A 23,066-nucleotide genomic window follows, 5' to 3' on the forward strand; every position below is an offset into this window, starting at 1 on the left:
TGGCCTGAGATGCTGGCTCAGAGATGAAAGTCATGTAAATACTGGTGTCTGTGCAATTCTTGGCTGTGTTCACAAATTTCTGATACAGAGCAGCCCCTGCTGCAGTCTCTCACCTTGTGACTTGCGACAATGTTACATTGTTGTGTAATGATCCCTGGAGGGGAGGAGACGCTTCCTTTTTTTAAATGCTGTACCTATATTTGCAGAGGGCTTAGCGGTTACCTTTCGGCACACCCCACAATAACCCGAGAGAATGCTCTGATCACACAAACAGAAATCAAACAAAAACAGAGAATCTTTAGCTGGTGTCACAGGGTTTTACTGGCGCAATGCTCTGCAGATTCAACAATTGTTACATGAATTGAGTCATGCCCTAAAAAGGTCACAATGCATTATTGGAATGATGCTTTTTGCACAGCACCTTGAAAAAAAACAACAAAACAAAAAAAAGTGTTACACAAAAGAGCAAACCAACCAAGCATTACGGTTTACTGGAGCAATGCTCTGCAAGTCTTATGTTACAGCGGGGCACTGGAGTGATGCTCTGCAGGTTTGAATGACAGGAGGAAAGGGTAAACGACAGTCAAGTGAAAACCTTCCAGTACTCACTGCTACATAGTACACTGGAGCAATGCTCAGCCATTGAGATTAATGGTACAGCAGGGGTTAAAAGCAAGGCTCTACGATAGACACTAGCAATAAAGCCATTACTGGAGCAATGCTCTGCAGTATTGTTAATACAGGCATTGGCAGTTATTGTAGGCGGGGTTCAGTGGTGCTGCTGTACGCACTGAAAGGGAGGGGCTTTCATAAAAAGGGGGGGGGGGGGGGAAACATAACAGCCCAGCAACTGCCTTGGATTGTGCATCCTTCCTGCCAGTATGCAGCTCCTCACCGGCGCCCCCTGGTGGGTTACTGCAGGTAGAATGACTAGTTAAAATCTGCACAGCTGGAAATTTGGGATTCACATCAGCGGCTCTCATTGTATTTAGTTTAAAAGGGAAAAAAAAAAGGCTTTTTGTAGTTCACATGCAAGAGCTTTCAATAAAAACCTAGCCCATCCTGTAACATTTACGGTTAATACTGCCAACATTTATTAGGGTCTCCAAGAGACCGTGCCAAGTGTGCGTTAGTGGGTGCATACATCCGGATGAGCTCGCCCAAATGTCAAAGGTTAGGAGGAGTTGGTGGTTACCTGATGCAGCTGCTGGCATGCTGCTGTGTGGGTTTCTGGTAAACTGCTGATTGGTCTGGCAAGGTAAGGGTTAACACGGGAGCTGTGCTACTGGCCTCTGGCAAGGATCTGGGGTGACATATTCACACAAAGTAGGGGAACATTTATCCATCAGAATCAAACACACACACACACACACACACACACACACACACACACACACACACACACACACACACACACACACTGTAGAGTAGACAGAGAGGGCAGATAAAAAAAAAAGCTGTTTTAGACCTGCAAAGAAGGACAGGTCATATTTGCAAAAAAGATTAAAAAAAAACAAAACAAAAAACAAAAAAGCACATCTGAAAACTGTAACTGCAGCATTTTTTTTTGGAACATTTTGGCAATTGGGCAAACCATTGTAGTGAATGGGGGCTGATTATGGGTTTGTGACCACTGCAGGAGAATGAGTGTCTTACACTGAAAACAGATGCCACTCTGTGTGCATGTGGTGGAGAGAACCGATCGTCAGCGTGCATCGCTGAGTCTGAACGGAGGTGCAGAGCACCCGGACACGCAAGCCTGGCATGGAGGAGAGGCAGCTTATAGGCCTCGTCCTTCCCTGTAGTGCATGCATCCCTCCTTGAACTTCAGTCAAAGCAAGAAGGGCAGTAACAGTCTTATAGCAGCTCCTTGCACTTGACGGGGAAGGTTAGTGCTAGTTCCCCCGCCATGACCAATATATAGCTTTGGAAACAAAACAAAAAAACAAAACAAAAAACTAAAATCGGAACGGGGATTCTAATTGAGAAGACTCTTTTAGGTTCACCTTCAAGGGAGCCGAGAGAAGAGTATGAGCCTCAAACCCTTTCCTAAAGGGTGATTTGGGGGGGGGGGGGGAGAGATGTCTTTTTTTCTATACAAAGTAGGATGGGAAGAGAAGGGGGCAGTGTGATATAGGTCAGCTGCGATTTTACACTTCTCTGCACCTCCCCTCCGCACACTGGTGGAGGGTCAGCTATCAAATAAAATTTCACTGAAAGTCTATAGCACCATAATCCACAGCTCGAAAGCCCCCCACCATAAACAGGTGGTGGGGGAAAGGGGGAAATCTGTCCTTACAGCAGTACCAACTTGGCGACTTCACGTTTCTACCTCTCCACGCCTGGAAAGTTGCCGCTGTTCGGAGGTCGCGCATTAGGGTCACCGTTGTTATTGGTCAACGGCACTGGCAGTATGGAGCGGCTTGGCTGAAGGGGAGAAAGGCGCCTTTCCAGTTCTGCTACGGTCTCTCTAGACGTGGAGGGCTGTGCAGAGTGCGGGGTGGAGGCGCGCGAAGCTGAATCTGTTGCCGTCTGGGAGCTGCGGTGGATTCGGTGGCTCACGATGATGTTGTTGCCGAATCCCCCCATCGATGCCATGGTTGTGCTCTGCTCCCTCTGGACTACTGCGGTCATCCCTCCTTCTGCCATAAGTCGCTGGATTCTGCTCAGAGCGTCCTCCTGTCCCTCGCCTGTCGGACATGAAGGGGCAGAGTATGAGGGAAGCGAAGGACTGTGGTATAATAGAGAGAGAAGCATAAACAAGTCCGGTATAAGAGGTCAGCTACAAAAGACAGCACGTTTGAGGAAGGTACCCACCCAGGAGCAGTGATAAAAACAAACCACACTGTGACAGTTCAGTGACAAAACAACATAGCGCTGTACAATAAGGGCTCATTTACACTTGCTTCAACTTTAACACATAAAAGCGCCTACCGCTTCAACATGCCTTTTTGATGCTTCTGTGATACTTCAGGGATGCTTTTTTTGAAGCTTTAATAAAACTTGGCAAATGCCCTGTGTATGTTGATTTTCTATTTGTTTTAAAAGGACCCAGCAGTACCCCCACTCAGCAGATCTCCAGCTCCGTAGTACCCTCAGCTCTGCTGACGCCCCGCTCCGTAGTACCCCCAGCTCTGCTGATGCCCCGCTCCGTAGTACCCCCAGCTCGGCTGACGCCCCGCTCCGTAGTACCCCCAGCTCTGCTGACGCCCCGCTCCGTAGTACCCCCAGCTCTGCTGACGCCCCGCTCCGTAGTACCCCCAGCTCTGCTGACGCCCCGCTCCGTAGTACCCCCAGCTCTGCTGATGCCCTGCTCAGTAGTAACACCCAGCTCTACTGATCCTCTGGTTTGCTGATCCTCTTCCCTCTCTGGTCCCTGCCCACCTATTGCTATATTGCTCCCATGCTGCTCACCACGTTTGACATCTGCTAGTTTCTCCTGCTCTAGTCCCCCAGCTCTCCTGATCCTCTGCTGCTCATTCCCCTCTCTCTTGTCCCCACTCACCTACTTTAGCATCCCAGGTTGCATAACATTGCTCTGCTCACCTTCCTGATGCTCCATGTTGCACACCAGATGAGACATCTGCTCCAGACACTTCCAGAATATATACACATGACCCAGAAGTGACTGCTGATGACATCTTTCCGGTTTGCTTGATGGTTTCCCAGTGCATCCTGGGCTATCTCATATGTGCAATACCTCCAAAATACAGTGAAGCTAATGCTAAATAAAAGCGCCTCAAAAAACTCAATAGACTTCTATGGAGCCTTTGTAGACGCTTTGAAGCACCAAGAAAGCAACATGGGGTGTAATTTTTGAAGTGAAGCAATCACAACAACATGTGAGCAGGACTGAAAGGTAAGCATTTTATGACAGGTGCTTTGATTGGCATTCAGAGCGCTTTTAAAAAAGCAGGTAAAATGCCAGATTTTGAGGCAAGAGTAAATGAGCCCTAAAAGTGTATGTCCAACCAAACATTTATTCTTCGTTGTGGATAGAGCGGGGACGGATTAGAACCCCTGTCAGATTGCTGCATTAGACAGCTTTTCTCTCACTTCCTGTCCAACTGACGTTTACCATACACAAAAAGGGGAGCCATCCAACAGCAACACATACATAAGTAAAAATGTTCTCGTTAATAAAGCAGGGGGAAGACTAGAACCCGTCACTTCTGTCTGCAATTATATTGCTTTATTTCTCACTTCTTGTCTGGTAAGATGGTTGTCAGCGAGACAGGAAGTAAGGCGAGAACTCTCTAAGGCTACACTCACATGGGCATGCGATTATATGCATTTATAGAACATTTTTAAATGGATATAAATGCATGTTATGATTTAAAATGGTATATTTCACACCTTGCATTAACTTGTGTTTAGGTGCATTTGGTTTGGCCCCATTTAGAAAAAATAGAAATCAGTGCAACCAGGAGCAGGTTAAATACTCTGTATACATCTAAATACCTTAACACTAGAATCTCTGCATCTACAGACATCCACAATCTAACACTAACCTATCTAACTCTGTAAAGAAGAAGTCAGTATACATACCTTTTTTGAAGCCAACCTGATCCCACGCTGAGCTGTCAGGTGCATGAAGAGGACACAGCCCACAACGGAAGCCCCATAGTAAGTCGTGGGTGACGTCACTTACCATTCATTTCACAGCCATTGTCAGCTGTGACCTCTGCAGAGCTTCCGCCGCTGGAGACCGGACCGGTTAAAAAAAAAAGGTTATTTAAAGCGATTTCTTCTTTATAGGGCTAGATAGGTTAGGCTTATATAGTGAATGTCTGTAGATGTAGCGCTTTTAGTGCTAGGATGGACTACTATAACTTATGTAAACACATGTAAATGCAGGAGAAATGGAGCTGGAAGTAAAACAAACGTTTGGTTACAATTCCCAGATCAATTTCTCCAGTGTTTATTTAAATAAATGCAGGAAAGCCATGCTAATGAGGGCTAACAGGGCCCCGGAGAGCAGTAAAAAGTCAAAAGGAGTTGTAATCCTTCACCACTCTATTCAAAGCTAGAAAAAAAGATTTAGGCTTGACATCCACTTGCACAGACGAGCTTTAGCCTGATAGAACAGCGTGTACAGCAAGCATTTACAAAGCATTTGCAAAGCTTTTAACCCGCTTCAAGCAGCTTTGCTGAAGACTTTAAAGTGACCTTCACATACACTTTTAGTAATGGTAAACAGATATTAAAAGGGTCACTCGGCGGACTCTGCTAGCTCAGCGGGAGATTGATCCGTTTGATCCCCGCTGAGCCAGCGGATGACAGGTCTGGACCCATCAGAGGCCCGCTGATCTCTATGGGAAGATGGGATGAAAACGGACAGCATGTCCATTTTCATCCAATCTGCTGGACGGATGGCGAACGTATCGCCATTCATCTGTTTTCAGCGGATCTTGTCGGATAAGGTGGCAGGCGGACGTCAGTGGACACATCTGCCTGCCCATACAAGTCAATAGTTGGCCCGCTCGGATCTGCCTGAAAAATGGACAGGCAGATCCGAGCAGGTCCATCGTGTGAAATGGGCCTTACTCTATACAAAACAGAAAAAAAAAAAATTTTACCTACAGTGGCAGTTTTAAGGTAACATAGGATGTCAATTAAAACAAGCAGCTGTCAGGATTCAGAAAAACCTCATCTAAATTTAAAACTTTAAGCCTGCTAGCAAGGTGCTTTAAAATGCACATTCAGCACTCCCATTTAGACATACATTAAAGAATAACTAAAGACAAAACTTTTTTTTAGTTTTGGATAGAGTGGAGGGGGATCAGAACACCTTTCAGTTTTTATTGCTATCTGTGCCTCCGTTAGGAAGATTCACCCTCTATTTGTCCTGTTTATCATCATTGAAAGTAAAAGAAAATCCCAAATTTTGGGTTGTCCCCAGAAAAGTAAGAGGAGAAATCTTCCAATGGGGACACTAGTTCTGGTGAACTAGGGTACCCAAGGAATTTCCTTAAAGGAGTTAGAATGCATTAAGGTGAAAAACCTCAAGACTTTACATGCGCAGTAGGAAACCGGGAGGGTGAGATTGGACATCTGGGACATGCTACAGACTAAATATGGGTGGCACAGTGGTGTAGTGGATAGCACTTTCGCCTAGCAGTAAGAAGGGTCGCTTCTTTTCTTCCACCATGGGTGAAAGGAAAGAAAATTTCGATTCCCCCATCAACGCATGGAGTGTTGATGGGAGAATCCCTCCCGCATTGTGTTCTGCTGGCAGAAAGCACGGGTAACCTTCCCTGCCGGCAGAACACAATTACTGTTTTCGGCTTCTAGCCGGCAGGCACTAAGCGTTCGGGAAAAACACAACAGGCTGGTTGTAAACAAGTCAATTGATGGTTTGACTTGTTGGTTCCCATATATGGATAGATTTTTTTTCAGAAAGCGAACCCTTTAAAAATAGTCTTCAGCAGGGCTCTAACAATTAGACTGAAAAAAAGACTATTAAAAGGAGGCTCTATCCAAGCTGGAGTTTCTAGATTTTAAGAGCACATCTCAGTACTGTTCGTGATGCTTTTTTTATTTGCATTAACAGTCAATTTTTTTAGAATGAACTTTGGCGTTTGAGAGACTTGTTCGTCTCTGGGAGGATCACTGCTGGGTGAACTAATCTGGGAGAAAGGTTTGTCATCTTTGGTGTAAGGTTTAGTACCAATCTATCTAAATCTGTGAAGTTCTCCATAAACAGACTGCACAGTAAAAACCATCAACAAATTTACAAATATTCCAAATCCTTAAAGTGTCACTGAAGCTTACTTGTGGAATTCAGGAATAGAGAACACAAGCGAACATTTCCTCACCTGATCCAGGGATCTCTGAAGACTCCACATTCCCTTCTTGTGACTCCAATCTATTTCCCACCTCACTAGTAGAGCTGCCAGGCTGTGCTGTCTGCTCTATACTGGAGCCTGCTGGTACAAAAAAAAAAAAAAAAATTTATGCTATAAGCAGAAACAAGACACAGAGCTAAAATAGGCAGAAAACTAAAAGTTTCTACCTCCACTTACCATCTTACTGACTATAGTGGTATGGATTTCTATAGGTTTACTGTGCTTTGCATTACCTTACTAAACGAGCCTGTATATGTGCACTTGTGTACAACTTAAGTCACAAAATCTAAAAGCTCCACCAGCAGCATGTGCTTATTTAGAAAAGGATTTTGAATTGTTTACATGACAGAATTGCTAATGCTGCACATTACTTTGCAAGTGGTTGAATGATCAGATGAAAACAAGTCAGCTACCCACCCCATCTCCACTAGCCAAATCATGGAGCCCAAAAAGAAAGCCTTCTCTGAGAGATGACCTGCTAGCTTTAGACAAGCATGTAACCCAGGACCATTCCACCCCATCGTCCATTCTTCTGCAGTCTGGTACCTCTCTCCTCCACTTCCTCTTCTCTCCCGCAGAGCTGACATTTTGTAACGATTTTCAGTCTAAAGTTTGTACAGTATACCTAAAGCATGTTCTTTGGAATCTTTTGTTATATGGTTGTCAATGCATGATCCGATATAGTGGAAAACTATTAAAAACTGGGACAACTAATCACAATGGGGACGAAGATGTTCTGGAAAATACACTACAGAAAACAGTCAAGAGAGGACTTGAACCTTGATCCAGACACAGCCAAGTGGTAAAGAAGGTAAATTTAAGGGCACAGCAAGCTAACACTGATTCCATCACTGGATTGTAAGCTCCAAAATCACAATAGCTATTAATGATGTAGATCACTTACCCTCTTAAAAGGACAAATACAGTTTATGTCATGATGTTTCAAATAAATAGAAAAGAAGTGCGCACTGAAAAAATAATGTAGCAGCTAGCACAAAGGTGAACATACAACCTCCAATAGACCATATGATAAACAGATTTGGTGCAACGCTTTACACAAATGACAGAAAGTCCATGCGTTTGATAAAAAAAAACACTAAAGTCCTGTGTGTAATGGACTGCCGTGAACTGACAGTCCTTTCTCGATTCAAAAGCCCACTGTGACAGTGTCAAAACACTCACCAGGGAGCGAATAATAACCAGCATTCAATTATAAACACTTGCGCCCAAAGTATTACACAGTACTCCTTATCCGTGATAACCCTCCACTATTCTATACACTCAGACGGCAAGCCATTAAACACCATGAACCACTGACATAGGACTTGGCGACGACATATCCAGAACTGTAGGAGGTTCTCACAAGGAACCGGCGCAGTGCAAAAGCAGCTCACCAGTGGGAGCCCAAATAATCCTCATTAAGTGTAGCATTTATTAAAATCATGGTACAAATCAAGCAACATAGAAGAAAAAGGTAAGCCAAACAAAATTTACATAGATGGCCACCTGCACGAAACGCGTTGGGCTGGGCCTACACGCTGACGTCATTGGCCGTGGTAGGAGCGGCGGCCATCTATGCAAGTTTTGTTTTGCTTGCTTCTACTTGTATGCTGCAGCTTGATTTGTACCGTGATTTTAATATACTATGTGAGTGTTTTTGGGCTCCTGCTGGTAAGCTTTCTGTGCACAGCGCTGGTTCCTTGTTTCCTTGCGAGGTCCTCCTAACCCCCCCTACAGTTCTGGATAGGTTGTGTACAGTTCTATGCCAGTGGTTCAAGATGTATAAACATGTATCTGGTGGGTGTATTGCATGGTGGAGGGTAATCACGGATAGGGAGCACTGTGTAACACTTTGGGCGCAAGTGAATTGAATGCTAGATATTTTTTGCTTTCTGGTGAATGTTTTGACACATCGCACTGTCATGGAGGGCCTTTAAATCAAAAAAGGACTGTCAGTTCATAGCAGTCCATTATACACGGGACTTTCGTTTATTTATCCAACACATGGACTTTTTCATTTATGTAAAGCGCTGCACCAAATCTATTTATCGTTTGAAGTTTTCAAACATTGCTAAAATAGCTGAACTACCACAATGTTATATATGTGCGATTAACTAAATTAAACTTTTAATCGTACCTGCGTGTTACTATGTGGTGTGATTTTTTTTTAATCCATTTGAATGCAGCACTACTTTTTAAAACACGTTGCACCAAATAGCATGGTACTGTGGTACCATGCTATTTGGGGACTGCATGCGCACTGTGTTTACGATCTGCATATGGGTGTAACATGTTCCAAAAGGTGAACTTATCCTTTAGAAACGCATTTACTGCTTTTTGAGAACATTATATTTGAATATTTGACGGCCCATAGCCAAAAGTTCTATTAAAGCAATTTAAGCTATTTCCAAGAGAGTCTCTAAGAGATCGCAGACCAGAAACTAGCTAAAAAATGCGCCAGTATTCTTCTGGACTCAGACAGCCCACTCACGACATGAATTACTATAATCAGGAGGGTATTTTTATTTCAAAGCAAGTTACAGCAGTCTGCAAACCAATGCACCTACATCTTTTAAGCATTCATAGGTTGAAGACGTGACTGGAGAAATCTACAGCTAAATAAAAAAAACAAAAAAAAAAAACTCCCTTTTCACATTACCCTAGAAGGCAGAGTCCATTTAAATTAATCTTGATAACAGACTATGAATTTTTTTTTTATCCTGAACCAAAAAAAAAAAAAAAATGCACAGGTAAGCTTATATAAAATGTGCAGCCGGAGGGTGTGATCAGAAAATAAGTGAGTCACTACGGATGTAGATGATAATATGAAGTTTAACACTTACCTTCAGAGACAGAGACAGCAGGTCGAGTCTCTGGTACCTCCCGTTCTGTCTGAGTCTCTGCATTCTGCAACTGTGGGGCAGGGGTCTGAGTGCCCTGGGATGTCACCGAGGTGCTAGGATTGCGCGGCTGGAGACCAATAGCATTCATCAGACCCAAATCACGATCTGACCGCCACGTGGCACGGCTGGTCCTACAAGAATAAGAGAAATATGTAATACATGACTAGCACAGAGCTCATCAAATATAACCTCAAGCCCCTTTGTTTACTGGGTTCATTTAAATCAGAAGGATTATTATTCCTCTTACGGAAGTACACACGATCCCTTTTTATCATGTGCTTACTTTTATTTGAGAAAACAATGTTTTGTATCTAGGCCCCAAGCTAGATCATACAGTCTACCAAAATCATTAAAGCTGAACTCCAAGCAGATATAAAAGACACAAATTAACCCAGCCCGGTATTTATTAATACAAGCCTTAAATGTATTTTCTTTAAATGTAAGCAGTGTTAGTATCCAAATTCAACTTAATATCAGCCTTACAATCCCTGTATAGACCGTTGGAGGGAGAAGCAGCACACAGAGCTAATCAGATGTGTTGTAGTGCAAGGAGCATGCTGATAAGAAAGAGAGCAAAGTGACAGGGAGTTGAGCTCATACTTTTGCAACTTCTCCTTTCACTGTCCAGTCTGGGGGAGGGACCAGATCTGTAAGTGTTACTTGACTGCAGCAGAGAAAATTCAAGTCAGAATTTCAGTTACATGTGTATTCTAAATGGTTTAAAAAATTACTGCGCTGTCCTAAAAATGTGAAAAAAAAAAAAAAAAAAAAAAAAAATCAGTGATTACAGGCCCAGGCTGGGTATTAAGCCAGAAGCGAATGTGATCTCCTATAATAGGAGATCAACAGGAGTCCGTAAGCAGCAGTTTGTGTGGAGGTGGAAGGCACATCTTTTTCTCATCACTATTCCTGGGTGTACTGTGTGCCGATTTCACATTGGAGATCTACCATCAATAGAATGGACTGTTTATATTGTGTTAATAGTGTACTGATTGATCAATTTTTATTCATGAATTTCACTTCATAAGGGTTGAATAAGATTAATTCATTGCACCGATTCATTTTTATGGAAAATATAGCGCGACTTGATATTGGAAACGTGTATTCTACATGATAAAGAATCCACTGTGGGAGTGCAGCCCCAAAGTATGGCACTGCAATGGCCACAGCACTGGTAAAACCAGAAATTCTAAATAGGAGGCACAGTCATAATTAAAAGGAGAAGTACAGCCAAAGCTTCTCCTCTAAATCACAGGAGTGCAGTTGGTTCTGCCCGTTGTCAGCTGACATCACAGAGCCGGTCCAGGCTGGGGAAGATCGTGACCATATGGTCGAGATCCACCCAGGAGCCTGGACCGTCACCTGGCTCAGCCTCTCAGCGAGACGCTGAGAGGCTGAGCCGGCTGCTCAAGTCCCCTCCACAGCCCACCGCTTCAAAGAACGCCCGGGGGGGGTTCGGGGGAGCACAGTAGTGGTGACTGACAATCACCAGCTCTCTGCTCATGGAGCACCGAGAACTGAGCAATCAGCAGCCTTTTATCACTCAGTCTTAGAGCCAGCAGAGGACCGATGTTGCATCCACCTAAGCAAGTATAATTCTTATTTAAAAAAAAGCCCAAACTTCTCTTTGCAAGTCCCGATACTGAAGTTCCTCTGAATATGTAAACGTTTAGGTCTAATTTCCAGAGTGCCTTGGGATTCCCCAAACCACTTAGGGAGATCAAAAATGCAACTTGCTTACAATTGACCACTGCACTAGACTGGTACCCACCCATCAAGGCATTTTGATAGCTGCATACTAACCAGCTCACTGCCTGTATAAGGGCTGAGGGCTTTTGGCAAGAGTACAGAGGCAGGGTGCTGTGATGTTTTCAGGAAGCTATGTTCAGTACCATGCTGCCCCCCCCCCCAATCACCAGTCACTGTATGCCTGTATTGAATAGAGCAGCACCTTTCAACCAGGGTGCCTTCAGGTGTCCTTTGCCAAAATGCCTAAAAATTGCCCAAAAAGTTTATACAAGCCAACAGCTGGATCAAGCCTGCCTTTTAGTTACACAAAGCCATAGGTTTTCATTGTGCACCATTGCAACCTTCCAGCTGCTGGCGTCACAACAACCAATGGCATCATCGGTTGATAAGGAGGACATCAGACGCCTGCACGGCAGCATCCTTGTTTACTCCTGACTGCAGTGATGATCAAGTGGGGAAAAAATCCGACAAGACAGGCATTAAGACAGGCATTGCCCAGACATTGAAATTTGTCTGGTGCCTGCTCGATGTATGACCAGCTTAATTCACCTCCAATGCTGGGTGTTCTACCCGTGTGGATGTTGCTGCATTATGTAAAACTATTAAATTTCGCCCCCCCCCCCCCCCCATTTTAGAATGGGTTGTCTCGAGATTGTGAATAATTTTATGAGTGTCTTGACAGAAATAAGGTTGAGAAACACTGGTATAGAGAAGCACAGAGAACCAGTGATGACTTCATCAAGCCTCAAATAGATTAATGAAATGGAAAGCTCTTCATATAGAAATGTCATTAGCATGTTGATGAATGAGGAGGGAAGTAGCAGGAAAAGCAAAATATAAACAGTTCAAACTTCAGCTTTAATATCTTCCTGGAGTTCATGTTTATTTAGTCCACACCAGTGGCATTACTAAATTTAAACTCTTTACTTTCACAAACTGAAAACCTTACGAAGATAAATTTCACTTTAACATCATCATGTAACTTTTTTTTTCCCTTTACAATGGGCCTATAAAGTTTATAACCCCATGTAGGCTAATAAAGGCTTTCAAAAAGGGGGCCCCACTCCAGTGATCATTCATGTGTCTCACCCAGGTCTCTCGCTGCTCCGAGTAGTGCTATGCTGTAGAATAGCCTCATTCATTTGCTCCCAAAACTGGTCACATACATTGTCAAATGCCCTACATAAGAGAAAAATCAAAGTAAGACAAGTTCAGAAATAAATCCTATGAATTAATTTCTGTTACAAATTAGGCATTTAAAGTGGTAGTAAAGTCTGCTTTTTGATTTATATCTATAGGCAAGCCTATAATGAGGCTCAGTAAAGTTCTCCTAATTGTGCACCGTTTAGGAGAGATTTACTTTAGTAGCAGCTGATGTCACTGATGCATGCACGGTGGCGTACATTCAGAGCTCTGTGCGGCGGCCGTTACTCCCATGTGCATGCGTGGGAGTGACGTCACTGTAGGTCAAACGGTCAAAGCCCGCGAACATGGAAGGAAAACTGGGTGAAGATGAAGTGGTAAGGAATATAGACGATGGTAAGGTGAGCGCTAGGTGCTTTAAATCCTCTAAAAAAAACTCAAATAAGTGATGACAAAAAAAAAAAAAAAAAAAAGTATAAATATATACATGAATAATAAATACGCTGTCCTTTAAATATTAAGTGGGTAGGTAGGCTATCCTGCCTAACTAAAACAAAAAAATGTGATAAACGGGCAGCTGCCCTTTTAAATGCCAAATGGCACTAAGCAAAGCAGGTAAAACATTGAAAGTGGCGCTTGCCCAAAACTGTGCAGAACAAACTAATCCTCAAAAAAAAAAAAAAAAAAAAAAAGGTGATGTTGTAGATATACATACAATCCAGATCTGCAAACAAATCATACACGTTTTATAAGTGCATAATTTGTGAGTCCAATCACCAAATACGTTGGAAAGGCCTTCCTGCAAAACACCAGATTCGTGCTCCATCACATGCTGACAAAGTCTTATACTCACCAGCTTTAATAGATCAGCAGGCACTCGGTAAAACATTTTGATGTAAAGGCAATCCTCCCGCAGTTGTATCTCTCCTCTCCTGATGCTTTTCCCAATCAAAAATGCCAGGCTATAAATTCTGCACTGAGAAAACTGTATATACTGGCATTATCTATTGGGAAAAGCATGTGAGTGCATACATATACTTTTTAAACTTGCATTTTAAATAAACGGCATCACAATATATCCCCCTCTTGTTGGGATTTCTTTAAACTCTGGTATACTGGGAACCATCAGGAGAGGAGAGACAACTGCGGGGAGGATTGCCTTTACATCAAAATGTTTACCGAGTGCCTGCTGATCTATTAAAGTGTTACTAAACCCACAACAGCAAAATCAGTCAGCATATGCAGTACAGCATGCTTGTTACACTCACTGTGAAACTTAAGGGGTTAATCCTCTGCATTGTGTAAAAATGCTGTTTGACCCTGTCTTCTCTGATCCTCCCCAATAGATCTGCTGATAGTACAGAGCCTTTGGAGTCATTCCGCACATGCTCAGTTTGGAGTATTGCTGAAGAGTTTTTTTCTTCTTGGGTTGGTGCATGTGATTGGCACATGGCCAATCAGCACTGTCCAGACAAAACGTCAAGGGTCATGCAACCGCATAGGACAGTCAGAGGAGAATGAAAACTTCTCCTGTAAGCTTTAACCAGACACTGATAAAAGTAATAAGACTGCTATATACTGCTGATGAGAAAAGGTATTTAGCAGTTTATATTTACTAAAATAATTGCATTTCCATGTTCTGTGTACTGTGGGAGACCAGATATACTGGAAGCGAGGTCCTGGGTTTAGTAACACTTTAAATCCAGTGAGTAGGATTTTGTCAGTAGGTGGCGGAGTACGGATTTGGTGGAAGGGCTCTGCAACATCATTATTAAATTTGATGATTGGACTCACAAATTATGCACTTATAGAACACATGTATGATTTGTTTGCGGATCTAGATTCTATGTATATCCGCAATTTCATATTTTTGTGGAAGAGTTTGTTCTGCACAGTTTCCATGTTTTATCTGCTAAGGGTAAGGAATAGACAAAATACTTAGTTTGTGTTGTTACTTGTGTCCTGCTTGAAGAATTTCCCTTCACTTCCTGCCTTGGAGACCTAAAAGGGAAATTAGAGGAAATCTCTCTGAAGGAAACAGGATTCCCATCTTAGAGAGATGCCATAAAACAGGTTGAAGTTGAAGGATTTCCCTCACTTGTTGGAGAGACAAAACTAAAATGTTGGACCTAAACACTTTCTGCCTCGGTGTCAATAATTAGCAGAAGAAACACCGAGCTGAATCTCCCTAGCATGGGGAAGGGGGGTTCACACCTTCCCATATTATACCCAAGACTTAACAAAAAAAAAAAAAAAAAAAAGAAAGGGGGCCTTTTCATACACTTTAAAACTGAACTCTGGGATAAGCAAATATTGTCTAAATACAAAAGGCATGTGTATCCTTCCTTGAATCTTGGTGTTGTGTGTATTTCTTTCAGATCTGTGCAGTAATCCAGTGTAAAAGTTTGCCTCTGTAATAAAGACCGGTCACTGCTGCTCTCCCTCTTTATGCAGGGTGACTGGTCTTGTCTCCGCCCCCTCCTGTAGTTTTCTGCAGGCAACCTGTAGCAGGTGGAGCCTCTTTGGCCCCACCCACAGCTCTGCTCTCTACACAAGTACAGAAAGGTGATGTCATTACTACTTTTACAAGATAACTGGGTTTGTAAAGGCCATTGGTGCATACAATGTGGTTTCATATCAGTGGCTGTTGAGGAATATATTTAACTGAACATTTCTGTGCCTGGAGTTCAGCTTTAAGGGTTAAAAGTGGTAAACATGAAATTCTGCACCCTTATTTTTGTACTGTAACAGTTCAAGAAAATTGATACAACCAACCATAGATAGCCAGATGCTGCCTTAGAATAATTGGTGGGAATAAATCTTGCAATTTCTTGCACAATGCAGTATTGCGTGTGGCAATGTTCTGACTTGCTGGCTAACGCATTTGAAGCTGGGGGCACATATTATCTATCCAAAATACTAACTCTTAACGGCCCAATGTCCTACTGAACATCACATTGAGCGGCTGAATTAGGGACACGTTCTGGCCCCTTCTAAATCCACAGGTAAAACAAAAAATCCTTTTAACTGCCTTTACATACCATTACTTAAAATACTAAAAGCAAGCTGATAATCCATATTCACGTGAATATTAAAATTACAAAACCAAACACCCGTGTTCCCTGTGTGTGTGCGCATCAGACATAATGAACGGCTTTGTACCGGCCACACAGCCTCAACAATAGCTTTAAGCATGACGCTGTGACCTCCGTGGTGCTGCAGAAACCAGCCACAAGCTCTGAAAATAGCTGTACGTTCCCTACAATAATGAATTGTTTTGATCGGCACAGCCTCCTTCTCAAACTTTATCCTTTTGAACAAAGCATATTTCCAGCGGTTGCCAGGCAACGCCTCTGATGCCAATGACTGTTGTGACTATTGGCAAGCCTTTGTCTTCGTCATCTGATCAGGATACAATTAGACAGCCAGCCCTAGCGAATTTTATTAAAGCGGGGTTCCACTCAAATTTTTAACTTAATCTTACCCCCTTCAGTTAATTGCATAGATGTTCAAATGCCGCAGGAAAATTTTTTTTATCGCTGTAATTACCTTTATATTGCACTTTATTGTGGCACTTCCTGTCTCTCCTCCCATGGGAGTAGGCGTGTTTATTGCCTTTCCCCGATGCCGCACTGTCTCCTGGGAGCTTAGAGTCAGGCTTCCCAAGATTCAGTGCAGGAACAATGATCATGCACGTGAACAAGCTGTGAATGAACAGCATTCACCGCATCCAGGAAATCAATGCTTGTGGGCTTCACATGACCACAAGCAAGATGGAAACAGCCAGCATCACATTTTTAAAGTTATTCTTCAGTACGAAAACAGACAGAGGTGGAAATATTACACCCAAACTGAGTATTATTTTGGGATTAGCAAAATGTCTCGACCTAAAAAAAAAAAAAAAACAAACACATTGGTCGCCGGATTCCCACTTTTTCGCCTTGCTCAGTGTAAGTCAGGGCGATCTTCTCCGAGCTAAATCCATTGAATGGTCAACAGATTCAAACCATCTATGGGCAGGCCGAATGTACCAAAGTTGATCGATCAACATGGGTACATTCAGCCTGTCGGAAGATTTTACATGCGAGTATTGCTAGCAGCTATTATAGCCGCTAGCAGTAAGCGCTGTGTCCTTCCTGCGGGGACGGTTTCCCCCGTGGTTGCAAGAAAGAAAATCACTCCGTCTATGGCCAGCTTTAGGCTGGCCATACATTAAGCAATCTCCTTTTTTTAACCATGGGTTGAAGGAAAGAAATTCGCTCGATTTACCCATCAACACATTCAGTGTTGGAGGAAGCCCTGCGCTATTGTATCCTGACAGTGGGAGGTTTCTAGCCATCAGAATATGATCACTAATGGCAGCTATAGCCGCCGGCAGTGATGGAATGAAAAAAAAAAAAAAAAACCCAGACAGGTTGGAAGTACCAAAGTTAATATATTGATTGATTTATTGATTGATATGATTGACGGCCGAGATTTGAACTCTGATGTCTATGGCCGGCTTAAGACTGCCGAGTCCTGGATTGCCTCGATAACAACCTCCCCATCGAATTTCAATCCATCTATTGCCAAAAGTATTGGGATGCCTGCCTTTACACGCATATGAACTTTAATGGAATGTTTGATCATTCTTCCAGAAGCGCATGTGTGAGGTCAGGCACATAAAGACATGGACGTGCGAGTTTGGGGTGGAGGAACTTGACTGGCCTGCACAGAGTCCTGACCTCAACCCGATGGAACACCTTTGGGATGAATTAGAGTGGAGACTCAGAGCCAGGCCTTCTCGTCCAGATCAGTGCCTGACCTCACTTCTGGAAGAATGGTCAAACATTCCCATAGACACACTCCTAAGCCTTGTGGACAGCCTTCCCAGAAGAGGTGAAGCTGTTATAGCTGCAAAGGGTGGGCCAACTCAATATTGAACCCTACAGACTAAGACTGGGATGCCATTCACCTTTATGTGCGTGTAAAGGCAAGCGTCCCAATACAGACAGACAGACAGACAGACAGAGAGAGAGAGAGAGAGAGAGACAGAGACAGAGACAGAGACAGAGACAGAGACAGAGACAGAGACAGAGACAGAGACAGAGACAGAGACAGAGACAGAGACAGAGACAGAGACAGAGACAGAGACAGAGACAGAGACAGAGACAGAGACAGAGACAGAGACAGAGACAGAGACAGAGACAGAGACAGAGACAGAGACAGAGACAGAGACAGAGACAGAGAGAGAGAGAGAGAGAGAGAGAGAGAGAGAGAGAGAGAGAGACAGAGACAGAGACAGAGACAGAGACAGACACACACACCACCCACTCAATATTGAGTAGGTTCCCTTTTGATGACAAAACACTAATCCATTGAAGCATGGACTCCACTATACCTTTGAAGGTATTCTGTAGTATCTGGCACTAAGCTGTCAGTAGCAGATCCTTGAAGTTCTGTAAAGTTGTGAGGTGGGGGACCTCCATTGATCAGATTCATTTTTCAAGCACATCCCACAGATGCTCGATTGGAATGAGATCTGGAGAATTTGCAGGCCAAATAAACCCCTCAAACTCGTCCTGTTCCTTAAACTATTCTTAATCAATTTTTGCAGAATGTGCAGAGCGCATTATCCTTGCCACTGAGAGGCCAATGCCATCAGGGAATACAGTTTCCATGAAGGGGTGTACTTAGTTGGCATCAATGTTTAGGTAGGTGGTACGTGTCAAAGTAACATCCAAATGAATGGCAAGACCCAAGGTTTCCCAGTTGAACATTGCCCAAAGCATCACACAGCCTCCACTGGCTTGCCTTCTTCACACAGTGCATCTTGGTGCCATCTCCTCTCCAGGTACGTGACACACACCCAGACCATCCACATGATGTAAAAGGAAACATTCATCAGACCAGGCCACCTTCTTCCATTGCTCCGTGGTCCAGTTCTAATGCTCACTTGCACAATGTAGGCACTTTGGGCTGTGAACACAGATCAGCATGGGCACCCTGACCAGTATACTGCTATGCAGCCCCATACACAACAATCTGCAATGCCCATCTATTCTGCTTTCAACATATTAACCTCATGGACATGTTTACTTGCTGCCTAATATATCCCACCCACTTTCAGGTGGCATTGTAAGGAGATAATCAATGTTATTCACTTACCTGTCAGTAGTCAAAGCTATGGCTGGTGTGTGTCCTGTATCTCTTACCAATGTCAAGCAGAACTAAACCCATCAAATTAATGGCTTCCAATAACCATTACAATCAAGGCATGCCGTGAATGATAACTGTCACAGTTGCTAGTGCCCTCAACTGAACTGTCAAGCCATCAGATGGATGGTGTCATCGCTCATCATATGTGCGACACCATCACAACTGCAGATCAAGCAGAGGCCAAGCTGCCAGCTTCTATGGCTTAAATGAACTGGAGAGTTTAGTTCTGGTTTAAGAGCCATCTAAGACCACTGATAATTCTATATATTTAAAGATCTGCCAAATGCTTTTATGTCTGCACAACAGTTCCCCCTTCTTTTGACCCGTAACCACAAGATGTTCTAGAAAACCATTAACGAGAAGCGAAGAAATAGTTTCAAATAAAAACGAAAAAAAAAAAAAAAAAAAATAGATCTTAAATATCGCATAAGATAACGTTAGTAAGATGAGCTTGCTTTTTTATCTACATGCAGAGACCAATAGCTAGATCAGGATTAGGAACCCCCTCATGGTCCACAATTTGTATTTAAAGCTGAACTCCAGGCACAAAAAATGGTATATAAATAGGTTACTCAATAGCTACAAAGAATATAAATCCTTTTTGTGTTCATCAAATGCCTTTGCGCAAAGTCCGTTATTACCTTATAAACGTGGTGGTGACACTATCACTGTGCTGCACATAGCCTGTAGAGCTGTGGTTGGGGACCCAGTAGGCCCACCCTCTTCAGGCTCTCTTTGTAGAAAACTATAGGAAGGGGCGGATACAAGACCAGTCACCTTGCACAAAGCGAGAGCAGCAGCGACCGGTCTTCATTACAGGAAGCTTCTGCATAGAGGCAAAGTGCAGGAGTTGTTTTATGATGGATTACTGCACAGGTCTGAAAGAAATACACAAAGGACACCAAGATTCAAGAACGAATACGCAAGCTTCTTATAATCAGACAATACTTGTTTAGCCTGGAGTTCAGCTTTAAAGGGTGCAAATACAATACACATCAAATCTGCTGGTGCTTACACTGCATTGCTGAAACAAACATTGAGAGAGGGCCTTAGTTGACAAGCTTCTTTTCACTTCAGATATTGCACTCCCATACAAGTCTACAGGAATGCAAAAAAACATCTTGATGCAGGTTAAGTGGAGCTCAACTGCACCTTGCAAAGAATTCTAAATAAAACCTTAGAAGGATCTCAAATTGATGCCATCGACACAAGTCCAAAGTCTGCCGGCACAGGCCCTAGACCTGCATAACTAAGCTTCAACTAAGCTTTTAGTAGGCAAAGGTTATCTGGCATAAGACAAGTAGGTGCATTCTAGGGTTGGACCGATACTAGTATTGGTGCTGATACCGAGTATTTGCACAAGTATTGGTACTCATGCAAATGCACCGATACCTGAAACCGAAACTTTCAGGCTTGGTTCTTTGAACGGTCACTGGGCAAGGTCCATAAAGACATGTATGAGCAAGTTTGGGGCGGAGGAACTTGACTGGCCTGCACAGAGTCCTGACCTCAACCTGATAGAACACCTTTAGGATGAATTAGAGAGCAGACTGCGAGCCAGGCCTTCTCGCCATCAGTGCCTGACCTCACAAATGCGCTTCTGTAAGAATGGTTAAACAATCCCATAGACACACTCCTAAACCTTGTGGACAGCCTTCCCAGAAGAGTTGAAGTTGTTATATCTGCAAAGGTGGGCCAACTCAATATTGAACCCTACGGACCAAGACTGGGATGCCATTAAAGTTAATGTGCGTGTAAAAGCAGACGTCACAATACTCTTTGGTAATATAGAGTATTATTCTATGCAGCTCACAGAAAGCGACAAGGACACTGCATGGCTGTCAAAATCAATGGGTGAGCGAGTTTGGGGTAGAGGAACTTGATGGTCCTGACCTCAACCCAATAGAACACCTTTGGGATGAATTAGAGTGGACACTGCGAGCCAGGACTTCTCATCAGTGCCTGACCTTACAAATGCACTTTTGGAAGAATGGTCTACACGTGTCAAAACCTTGTGGACAGCCTTCCCATAAGAGTTAAAGCCGTTATAGCTGAAAAGGGTGGGCCAACTTAATATTGAACCCAACGGACTAAGACGCCATTAAAGTTCATGTGCATGTAAACAGAGGCTTCCCAATACTTTTGGTAATATAGTGCATCTTCCTTCCTAGCTATCCTCTTAATTACCGATTGCCCTGCCCCACCATATAATAGAGACATGCTTGTAGTCCATATCAGGAGATGCCTACAGTGACAACCATAGCTCCCCTTCATAGATACAGTGGAGAAGTAACAGCCACCCAGGCACAGGAAGTCTGCCATCAGCAGGATTACCAAGTAAAAATAAAGCAAAAAAGCTTGAAAGAAATAAACTGAACACAGCCACCACACCAAGAACTAGTAAGCTGTAATATATGACATTTTTGGCTTTATACTGAGGAGATGTGACAATTTTATTAAAGGACAAACACACACAAAACCAAAAGACCATTGTCTAAACTTGCCAGGTCATCTTGCTTTTTTTCTGCTCCTTCCAAATGTGTTACGTTCAGGCCGATTGTTTGCTGCTGTACCAACTACACACAAACATCATCGTATGTATTTAATAGACAATACACAGTTGCACATTTGGTTTGCTGACGTGGAAATCTGCTACGTTCTGCAGGAACATACATACGCCCCTGGCAGACATGAATGGAGGGAGCAGACAGCTGCTATAGGCTGTCAAAGTCAGCGGAGGAGTGTTGACATGAAGATCGCAGATCTAACAGCAGCCTCAGAAACCTAGGGGTACTCTATTGGTGCCTACGTGAAATTAAAAAAAGCGCTTTTGGATGCGACGTTTCGGTTTTAAATAAACACCTATAGACCGGAAAGCCGTTATCAAATAATGAACACGGTAGAGCACTGTGCCCTCATCCACCTGCCTACTTAATGTCACCATACATCCTCATTGCTTCTCTTCCCTCTGCTAGGTGACAGGCTTCACTGGAAGCGGCATGGGGGAACACAACAATGTATGTGAAAGGTTCTTGTTAATCAGGGATATTGATCCTTTAAATCAATAAACCGCAGGAAGCGATAAACTAATGGTGCTAAAAAAGATGAAACCTGATTTAGAACGAATTACGCCAAACTTCATAACATTAAAATGACACGCACAGCTCATTAGCAGCCATGTGCATACGGTGCGGCTCCCGGGGTGGCAGTTTGATGCCCCCGGGGAAGCAGCTGCTGGCCAGGCACAAAAACTAGCGACTGTACAAGGGCTTAACAGAGGGTGAGCATGAAAGACAGAAGTAGATTTCCCTTATAATCCACTATGGAGGAGCAAGAGAAAATGCAGGATGAAAAGCAGGCAATTTCTGAGCTATGAGCATTTTCTTCAGCTCATGACAGTTTTATAACTGCCGTCTATTGAATGTCAGACAAACATTTGGAATGAAAACCTGTTAAAACAAGATTCATCTCTTCAAGTGCGATCATCATCTCATATTAAGTCAGAGTCAATTTAAGTGAACCTTAGCATAGGGCAAGTATAAAACATTCATAAGAAAACCTTCATAATCATTCAAGACTGAATACTCAGATTCTTCCAAAAGTCCAGCTTTGATTGGTTCGCTGTTAGGGTGGCCAGATATATCTTATATTGGCCAATGATGCAAGTACTGTATATACTCGAGTATACGCCGAGTTTTTCAGCACATTTTTTTTCAGCTTATACTCGAGTCACTGTGTACATCTGCAGCCTCATGCGCCTGATCTCCCAGCGCTGTGACACGCAGTCTAGTTGGCGGCCGTCCAGTGTTACAAAGCCCCGCCTTCTCCTCGTCCATGATAGGCGGAACACTGACTCACTGCTGGGAACCTAAATCAATGTTCAGTCACAGAGGAGAAGGGCTTTGTTACACTGGACGGCTGCCGACTAGACTGCATGTCACAGTGTCGGAGATCAGATTAATGAGGCATGCAGATGGGCACAGTGAGGCATGCAGATGGGCACAGTGAAGATGGCCATTGTTGACCCTCTTTTCCCACTTACAGTAGCTACTGCATTTCTCACCCTAGGCTTATACTCGAGTCAATACGTGTTCCCATTTTTTTGGTGGTAAAATTAGGTGCCTCGGCTTATATCCGGGTCGACTTATACGGTAATTCAAGTATCATTTTCTCATGAGATTGTGCAGGTGTTGAGACCATTTCCCTAGATAATTTCTTTTTTTTA

At 43.3% G+C, this 23,066-nt stretch overlaps 1 protein-coding gene across 6 annotated transcripts in view; it reads right to left on the minus strand.

Annotated features, from left to right (window-relative positions):
* Positions 1 to 303: 303 nt before the first annotated feature.
* AMBRA1 (autophagy and beclin 1 regulator 1) overlaps positions 304 to 23,066 on the minus strand; it is a 168,835-nt gene continuing 146,072 nt past the window's right edge. For 2 of the 6 annotated variants that reach the window (XM_073604291.1, XM_073604294.1), the window contains 4 exons: positions 12,590 to 12,679; positions 9,692 to 9,882; positions 6,819 to 6,929; positions 304 to 2,690 (listed from right to left, as the gene is read on the minus strand). In XM_073604291.1, the coding sequence (XP_073460392.1) occupies positions 2,329 to 2,690; positions 6,819 to 6,929; positions 9,692 to 9,882; positions 12,590 to 12,679 (754 nt within the window). In that variant the 3' untranslated portion in view covers positions 304 to 2,328. Of the gene's footprint in view, positions 2,732 to 6,818; positions 6,930 to 9,691; positions 9,883 to 12,589; positions 12,680 to 23,066 lie in introns of all 6 variants that reach the window. The other 4 variants (XM_073604292.1, XM_073604296.1, XM_073604297.1 and 1 more) reach the window with 4 other exon arrangements.

This window comes from Aquarana catesbeiana, linkage group LG11 (assembly GCF_042186555.1).
Source record: "Aquarana catesbeiana isolate 2022-GZ linkage group LG11, ASM4218655v1, whole genome shotgun sequence".
Taxonomy (NCBI): domain Eukaryota; kingdom Metazoa; phylum Chordata; class Amphibia; order Anura; family Ranidae; genus Aquarana; species Aquarana catesbeiana.